We start from the raw sequence: 9,494 nt of genomic DNA, 5'->3' as shown, positions 1-9,494 counted from the left end.
TCCTGGTGGTGCGGTGTGTTTTAACATGTGTTAAGTCTTAAAATAGATTATTTCAGCGTTTTTTCACCATATTTTTACACCTTTCTGCTGCTCTGTGTTTATTTCACAGCAGCAGTGCCTTTCTTTATAGTCTCACACCTTTGTTTAGTCATTTTATTTCATTTTATTAACTCTACGTGTTAGTATACCTACAGTCTTCATGCTCTTCTATGGAGTAGTGGAGGACATATTGGCTTTTCCCACCTGCAGCCTGGGTTCAAACCCTGCTTGTTCCAAGTTTCTCATATCTGCTTTTTGAGTTCATCCTGATTGTATTTTCCTTAGACATGTGTAAATGTGTAATTTTCCATTATAGCTGCTTCAGAAAAACAAACTGTGTGTCCAGAAACCCTTGTATAGTATTGTAGTGCTCTGAAAACTTTCCTGTCCCTATTACTTAGTAAAAGTTTTAATTTTATATACACACTAACCCCATGATTGTTGACTTATGTTCAAACACGTCAATTTCACTGGTTCTGGCTTTGAGAAATTGTGATGTTTGAATATATCATCATGGTATTAGGGCTAATGAAAGCATCATACTTCTTTTAAAAAACATGTGGGAGATCAGCCATTTCAGAAAGCCAAACAGGGTTGATGGATTTGCAATCAGCAGCTTTAGTGTGGGTTTACAAAACCAACGGCAATGTAAGGAAACTCATTTTTCTCCTAAAACAGACAAGATAACAACCTTTTGTCCATGCAGCTGCTTAGTGGACCAGTGTTCCTGATTGCTGGCTATGCATGAATTGTGATTTACGGGGCACCTAATTTTTAATAATACAATTAATACATTTAGCAGTTCTACCTTTGTGGAGTAATGATAGCTTGCATGTTTGAGCTGAGTGCAGTTTTATGAAATAAATGATACTACGCTGGAATGTGTTGTGTGGCAGTTCAAATATGTTCTATTGTAATAAAAGACACAGATCAATTTAAATTCCCACAGGTTGGTATGTGAAAGCATTTACAAAACATAAAAAAGACCATTAGGTCTAGACAATAATTTAATATCAATACAGATAGAAAATGTTTCTATAAAGGCGATATGTTGTATCATTATTTCCTCATTTATAAGGTTACATTGCATTAGACTGAAGTTTAGTGTTGCTTTTAGTGTGCAGGTACAGAGCGTATGAAACGCAGCTAGCTTCTAACCAGAGATGCTATATGCATTATTATTTACACAAAATGCTGGAGGGTACCATAGCAAATGCTATAGTAACTTTTTAGAAATATGAAATACAGTGTTTAATACATATGTAATCATACAAATGTATGTAAACATTCAGGCTATACATCTATAGTGAGTAGAGGAATGCAGTCCACATTTAGTAAGAGCAGGATATTAATACATTTGTACCCACTGATCACTAGAGGGAAGTGAACACAAGCCTGTAATAAACACCATAGAGGAATTCCAAATGATCTCAAATTCTTCTTTATTAGAAGTTATTATAAAAATAATAAATATAAATGATATGTATATATATAAGATAATTGTGTGTCCTGGTAAAGTATGTTAGTGATCATTACAATTGTAAATAAAGGTGATTTAATGGATCACACTGTTCTTATGTTGAATGAAGATGTTATATTTATATACATGAACAGTACTTTAATCCATCTGCTTTTTAAAAAGAATATTATTTAAAGACCATTTCAAATCTGTTGTTTTAGGATTTCTTTTATTTAATCATATATTCATTGTATATACACAATCCCATATATAATTCAATAAACCCCCCACCCCCCCAACACACACAAAATAAATAAATAATAAAACAACTGGTGCTATGAATAATAAATTGATATAGCTTTGTGCAGGATATATATGAATATTACTGCTGTCCACACAAAACATCTGCCTACATAGTAACATTAGTGATTATTTTCCCCCACTGCTTCTGTTTATATTATATACATATTTCTTTACGGTTAGACAAATACCAATCTATGTTCATTGTGTAAAATATGACACAATTTGACTACATTTTGTTTCACATTGGGATTGTTTTTCCTTTTTTCTGTAAACTAACTATTTTGGAGACATGTGGTTTTGTTTGGACAGTAGCAAAATTAAATCCATAAAAACATTAACAGGTATGATTAAACATTATTATATAGTGTACATAAAGACAGATGTATTGTTAGCATACCCGCTTTGGCGTAGGAACCGGGGGGCGGGACATGTCTCACCCAATATTAGAAACAGGTGGATTTGTCCCCCCAAAAAATGATATAGTTTCGCTCAGATCAGCTGTACTATTAATGGGGAGACACACAGGACCAATCACGGAGCCGGTTCAGGTATTCAGTCCCGCCTCTCAGTAGAAACAGCCAATCAGCTTACTGGTTTTGCGGCGCGCGGAGGAGAGGCAGTTTGCTGTTGGGGAAGCCCCGCCCCCTCGCTGTGAGATTTAGCAGCGGGATCGGGGTGCAGCAGCTTCATCTGATTTTAAAGCAGATCTGGATATACGGAGATTTTTCTAAAAGAAAGGTAACGGTATCTAACCACGTAAACTGTGATGTTTCTGGAAGCTGGTTTAAAATACACGTCTCTGAAGCAGCACACAGTATAAACTCACAGTGTGATTAATAAACTGCAGCTGTGTTAGTGAGTTAGCTTAACTTCGGAATGAGCTAGAGAGGGAGTCAAGGTTAAAGAAAAATAAACTATATAAGTAATGTTCAACTTGACCTGTACCTGATCAGCTGATCACTATTTCATTTTCAAACTGTCTTTAATTTAGTATTACAGGAGTTACTGTGAGCTATAATGAAGGAAAATTCATTTAGATAACTAGTTTGATAGAAGCCGGATGTTGTGTATAGTCAGAATTTAGTACAGTACTTTATGTTTGTAGTTTAAAGCAGTTTCTGAACTCTGATCACTGCCTCTAAACTGTGTTTTCCACCTGATCCAGCTGATCAGCTAATAAACAGTACTGAGTTTACCTGTTAAAATCCCTTAGCCCCCTATGGAGCCTAAATTAATCATGTATATCAGCAGTGTATTAGACACATCATTCCACCACTTACTTTATTAAATGCCTTTAAACAGAGGAAGCTCTAAAATATGCAGAACAGTGGGAATATGCAGGAACAGGGTAGAGAAACACTGCTGTAACGTGACTTGTTTATTTGTAGTTCACAGTAAGACCACATGTCCTGTTTATAAAAATCTCTATGAAACGTAAAGTTACATTCTTTTAAATAAAAGGACACCATCTTAAGAAGAGCTCTCAGTAGAAAAAAAAGCGCAGTTTTTTTAAAAGAGTGGAGAAAATGTAAATATACAACAGAATTTAAATGCCAATACATAATAATAATATTAATAATAATAATAATAATAAATAACAACAACAACAACAACAACAACAACAATAAATAACCAAATCTGTTATTATTTTAAATATTAGGTGATAACTGATCAGTTTTGTCATATGTATTTAATTCAGACTTTGCATGCATATTTTTTTAACAGTAACTGTAACATGGAGTAACATGTTTAGGGTCTAAAATCACCTTTACTTGAATGTTAACTAATATGAACAAAATACAAAAAAATGATTATTTGTGATTAAAAGTAATTTCCACAAATTCTAGTTCTAGGAAACTATAGGGTGGGCTTGGGTTCATATTGGCAAATATGTCCCCCCCCCCCCCCCCCTTGGCCAGCTTGAATACAGTAGTAGAGTTGGGAGTTGTCATAGAGTAATAGTCCAATAGTCCAAGTGCAAAGGATGCATCCAAGAGGAAATTAAAAGGAAGTAAGTGTAACACTTGTCCATGCATAGGTCGATGTAGTGTGAGTTAGCCTTTGTGAACAGTTCATTTTGGCTATAATGAGTCATTGTCCACAGGAGAGCACCTGTTCCGGATAGACATCTGTTGTTCATTGTGGCATCAGCCTGGCTTAGTTGTCTTATTCACAGACTGGCAACTTGTGTCACGGCCTCGTTTAAAATGGGCCAAAATATCCCTTAACCCAATTAAAAAAACTATACACCTTGGGGATTAGTAAAGCCAACAGTAATACACTGGAGAGGGTATACGTTTCACAATCATTTATTGAACAATGGAAAAATAAGATCTACTTAAAAGAGATTAAGAAATAAGATTTTGTTGAACTTCTAAAAGTCCATGCAGAAGTCCAAAACCTTGGCAGCAGCTCAAGGCAAAACCCACACACTCTTCACAAAAATAATAAGTAAATAGCAATTTAAATATAAAAAAAACTAAATTCTATTATTAATTTAAAGTAAACCAAATCAATAAACCAAAAAAATATAAAATGTACTTAAACTAATACAAGTGGTGAGCCAAGAGTAGAATTCTCAAAATATGGGGGGAAAATAGCACTTAACTTAGGGAAGGGTGAGCGTTCCCTTCCTTCTCCTCACAACGCCTCTCGCAGCAGACAAACGCCGCTGCAATAGAGTCTCTCACGTTCTCATACACACCGGCAGGTCCACGTGGCTTCCCAGCGCGCTACAGCAGACACAGGGCAAACACTAACATGAACAGAAAGCCGCTCCGTTTCTCACAGACAGCAACTTGTTCAGAACTGACTCAGAATAGAAACTTAACTTTGTGGAAGGGTGAGTCGAATCCACACCCTTCCCCCAGCCAACACAGCCTCACCGATTCACCTTCTCGATCAGTGATTCAACCAGCGGCCACTCGATTCCTTCGAATCCCAGTTCAGTCAGCGCGAGTCATTCTCAGCAGCCAAATGGGTCAGAATTCGCCTGGGGCTTACTTTTACGCCTTGGAACAAACGCGAGGCGCCGCCAGGCGTTTAAGAGCGTGTGGCGGCGCCAGGCGCTTACATAACGCCACCACGCGTTTTCATAACGCCTCCAGGCATTCCATATGCAAAAACGGACAGAATATACATATCCCCTCCTTCTCCAAGCAGTTCAGCCCTCTGACTCTGTCAGGGAACTATATCTCCTGTTAAAATAAAAGCCCCCAAGTGCTTCAAATGTCTGCTGTGTTATTAGATGTGCTAGATTCATGTATTTCTGGCTAAACTGGGCTTTGCAAAATGTAGTCCCTGATTAAAACATAACAAAATAAAAAAACTTATTTTTTATCAACTCTTTCATTGCTGCTTTATTTAGTAATCATGTTTCATTTGCCGTAAGACCTCAGCCCGCCTAAACACACACACACACACACTCTCTCTCTCTCTCTCTCTCTCTCTCTCTCTCTCTCTCTCTCTCTCTCTCTCTCTCTCTCTCTCAATACAGACAGAGACCACCACAGCATACAGAATGAATGCATAAATGGAGAAATTAGGAAATCAACTGGACACACAAAATCCAGCAACACATTTAGCAGATCTGTGTAGAGATTCTTTACGTTTTAGGGACATTCTTAAAACATAAAAACTGTTCACTATGAGATCGTAATATTCCGACTTTAATCATTCAGTATTCAAGGTATTCCTTAATTAACCTCAAACGGGCAACGTGGGTCTAAAATGAGCCACATTCATTTTCTATGCTAAGTATGGCTGTGTGGTGCTATTATATATTTTAGCAACACATTAATTCCGTCGTTCAGAATTTAATTGACGAATTTATGAATGAGTGTTTCTTTAGCACAAATCTTCATTTTCATTCTCCTTACACAGGTTTACACACACGGGTCAGACACAACGCACATGAATTGACCATTTCACAGCTCAGCACAGCTCCCTCAGTACTGTTTTACGATAACATCACCTTAGAAAATATTTGATACCACTAGTGAAAGATAACTGTACATAATATTTGATTAGGATTAGGTTACCATTAGAGTGAGAATATTACCTGTCAGAAAGTTACAAGTAATTATTATTAGATGTTGACATATTCTATTTTAGTTAGCTTAATATACTGTAGTACTTTGTTAGGCCATTTAGCTACAGGGTGTGTTTATAATAATGTTGTTGGTGACAGTAACTGAAATATTTTATTAATTTAAAGAATAAACATTTTTAATAAAATAAATAGTACAGTCTAATATAGGATAATAATAATAATAATAATAATAATAATAATAATAATAATAATAATAATAATAATAATAACTAGATTGCAGTTCCTACAGAAACTGCGAGTGTGATTGCAGTGCTGGCAGGGGTACCCAAACTTTTGACCCGTGGCTCCATTACACACAGTACTGGAGTTCTAGCTGCCGTCCTTCGATCTAGCTGCCATCCTCCGATGGCCCCATTCATTCCTATGGGGCCACTTCGTATGACAATAGTACGAAATCCGTACGTCGTAAGGTTCAGCCCTACAGAACCAGCCCTACAAGAGCAACTACTATGAACACCACCAGCCCAAGAACCAGCCCTACAAGAGCAACCACATTTGTAAACAGTCCAGAAGGAAATGTGTGAGTGATGCCAATACAATTGCAACAGTTATGCTTTCTTAGTAATGCCTGAAAAGTAAAGTATATAACCTTTATGTGCATTTGGTGCTTTTTTAGATCTGACCTGAAGGAACTGCTTCACCATCTCAGCAGTAATGTTGACTGGGCATCTAAACCAAGGTCAAATCAAATAAATGTCATCAGAGACAGTGTCTTTGAATGTGCACTTCGGGCTTTTCGAAGGAACAGATTCGATCCAAGGGCCAAATTGGACATTGTTTTCCAAGATGTTGATGGACAAGGTGAGGGCGCAGCAGATGAGGGGGGTCCCACAAGAGAGTTTCTCAGGCTCCTTATGAAAGACATACATACTTCCCATATATTCGAAGGGCCTGATTGGAATAAATGGTTATCCTGCAACTCACAAGGTGAGTTATACCTGTGTGCAGTTTTATATTGAATGTGATCTTGTTTACTAAAATGATTTTGCAGTTAAAGGTATGATCATATTGCTGAATTGTTCTTATGTGCCTTAGCACTATACACAGGATTGTACAGGCAGGTGGGCCGCATGATGGCAGTATGCCTTGTGCATGGTGGTGTGGAGCCTCAGTTTTTCTCACAGAGGCTCTACAACCAGGTTTGTGGACTGCCATCTCCAAAAGCTGATCCCAGTGAAATTGTAGACTACACATTTAAGGAGAAGCTTCTCAAAGTAAGCAGTTTTTAATTAATTAATATATCTTTTCGATTCTAACATTGACACGCATGAAAAGTTAATTTATCATTTGCATTTAGATTCTTTCAGCTGAATCTACAGAGCAAGCATGGGCTGCAGTTATGGACGCTTCGGATGAGCTATCAATGCTGGGTTCTGTGCAATGCACACGGACCTTGGAAGACAGAGATGTACTGGTACAGTCTGCGACAGAATTCTATTTGGAGAGTAGGCTGCGTGATGCTGTGAATCAGTGAGTGTAATAATATGTAATTTTGCATTTGAATACAGTGGTGTACAAAAGTCTGAGACCACCTCTGAAAATTTGGCTTTTTAAGCAATGTGAAACAATTGAAATGTTCAGATTTTTTTTAACTGTAAAGAAAATAAAGCAACATAAAAAATATTTACCCTGTGCTGTTTTAAAAGCACCATACAAATATAAGAATATTATTGACCATAGTAAAGCCTCACTGTAATTTTTGTTAATTATCTCAAACTTTTCAACCTTAATGTATGTACAGCCGTAATCTCTGATATTGTCATGTGTATATTCCAGATTTAAAGAGGGCCTGCAATGTCTGGGAGTGTTAGGGGAAGTTACAAAGCACTCAGGCATTTTTGAGGAGGTGTTTATGTACCATCCAAGACCTCTTACAGCAACCAGCATCTCAGAGCTGTTCAAACCAATACTTTCAGAGCCCGGCAGCAACAGAAGAGCCACTGAGGGTCGTGTTACTTGTTTCTGGAGAGACTGGCTTCTAGAAGTGGAAGGTATGAAACAGAAACACTAAGGTCAAACTATGTTCTGGTCCTATTAGTAGCAATGTACATGATATTGCATTTTATTTATATATTTTTGTCTTATGTTATAGAGGGAGGATCATACCCATTAACCCTCAGTGATGTTCTAATATTTGCATCTGGGGCCTCTACTATACCTAGACTGGGCTTTCCAGTGGAGCCAGAGCTGCATTTTTTGCATCTACAGGAGGGGGAAGCACAGAGGTCCTATCCAGAGGCAAATACTTGCAGCATCATCCTGAAACTGCCAATCCACTCTACATACGAACATTTCAAGGACAAAATGGAGAGCGGAATCCTGCAGTGTCCAACTTTTGGCACAATATGACCTTTGAAATGTATCTGAAAAAAAGCCCACATTTTCCACATTAGAAGAAGTGAGCACAAACATTTTGACTACTATAATCACCAGTTTACAGAAAAAAGTTTTTGTATAACAATTTCACATAAAACTGTTCTGAATGAGTAATTGAATTCCTATATATTAGTGTATAATAAGTGTTTATATGTTGTCATGTGCCTGTGTTACTACCTGGGCTACGGTTTTGTTTGTTTGTTTTTACTATTTACAATAGTTGTATTATGCGTTTCAGAAAATATATCCTGTTTAAGTGATGCTCCAAGATTTTACTACAAATTTCCTAACTGCCCCCCTAACGCTGGAAATTGAATTGTTTATAAAATTATAATAAATTTGGAGTAATTACACTTCTATCAATTTGTGTTTATTTTCAGGTTCAGCAAGTAAAAATTCTAAACATCTTGTGTTCTTGTGCACCAATGTTTTGCAAGTAGAGTTAATACATACACAATCTTTGTGTCTCTGTTGGGGTCAGAGACAAATACAGTATGATATCCAAATTAAATTTATGATTTAAACTGGTTAAAACAACATGTTTATTTAAATGTATATTTCACATTTCTACTGGTGTCATAATATTTGATATGACATTTCTACCATTTTAACCAATTTAATTAAATTCATTAAATTAAAAAGATGTAACCAAAAAAGCATGCCAAACATTAAATAACTCCTGATGAAAACAAATTAGAATGAAATATCTCAATTTTATTTACAAAATTAGAAAATAGGAGTTTTTGTTGCACTGAGTCATTTCGTTATGCCTTAGACATTCATTTTTCCACTATTCTTGGAAGAAGAGTTTCACCGATTCACAGTTCAATATAGTTCTTTTTTACCTGTCTTTGCACGTGCACACACTTTGAAATACATCCTCTTCAACTCAATCACTACAAGATACAAACATTTACTTGCACCCGGCATTAACCCTGTCATGAAATATTCATGTTATCTCCATATATTTACATTGTATTGGAAATACTTTTAGATAGAGACGAGAACAGCTGTGTAAACACACTTGTATATCTTTGTCAGACATGACACTGAACAAATTGCTTCATCAAGGTCTCCACAAACGTTTGCACACAGAAAACTGATTGGTCCATCTTAACTTGTGCTGGACCCAGTAAAACCTGGGTTTTGAAGACTCAAAGACTCTATGTAAGAAACGACTTGGCGAAAAACCTCTATTCCAAGGTC

General features: G+C 36.6%; 1 protein-coding gene across 1 annotated transcript; it reads left to right on the top strand.

The window, feature by feature from the left end:
- Positions 1–6,953: 6,953 nt before the first annotated feature.
- Positions 6,954–8,370, top strand: LOC111196330 (G2/M phase-specific E3 ubiquitin-protein ligase-like). The gene is made up of 4 exons (XM_022685533.2): positions 6,954–7,126; positions 7,210–7,382; positions 7,689–7,903; positions 8,005–8,370. The coding sequence occupies exons 1-4, from the start codon at positions 6,983–6,985 to the stop codon at positions 8,259–8,261; spliced, it is 789 nt and encodes a 262-aa protein (XP_022541254.2). The 5' UTR covers positions 6,954–6,982; the 3' UTR covers positions 8,262–8,370.
- Positions 8,371–9,494: the final 1,124 nt, after the last annotated feature.

The sequence above is a fragment of the Astyanax mexicanus genome, chromosome 22 (genome assembly GCF_023375975.1).
Source record: "Astyanax mexicanus isolate ESR-SI-001 chromosome 22, AstMex3_surface, whole genome shotgun sequence".
In the NCBI taxonomy this organism is placed as follows: domain Eukaryota; kingdom Metazoa; phylum Chordata; class Actinopteri; order Characiformes; family Acestrorhamphidae; genus Astyanax; species Astyanax mexicanus.
The sequence above is the reverse complement of the archived record's forward strand: the minus strand, read 5'-3'. Positions and strand labels throughout refer to the sequence as shown.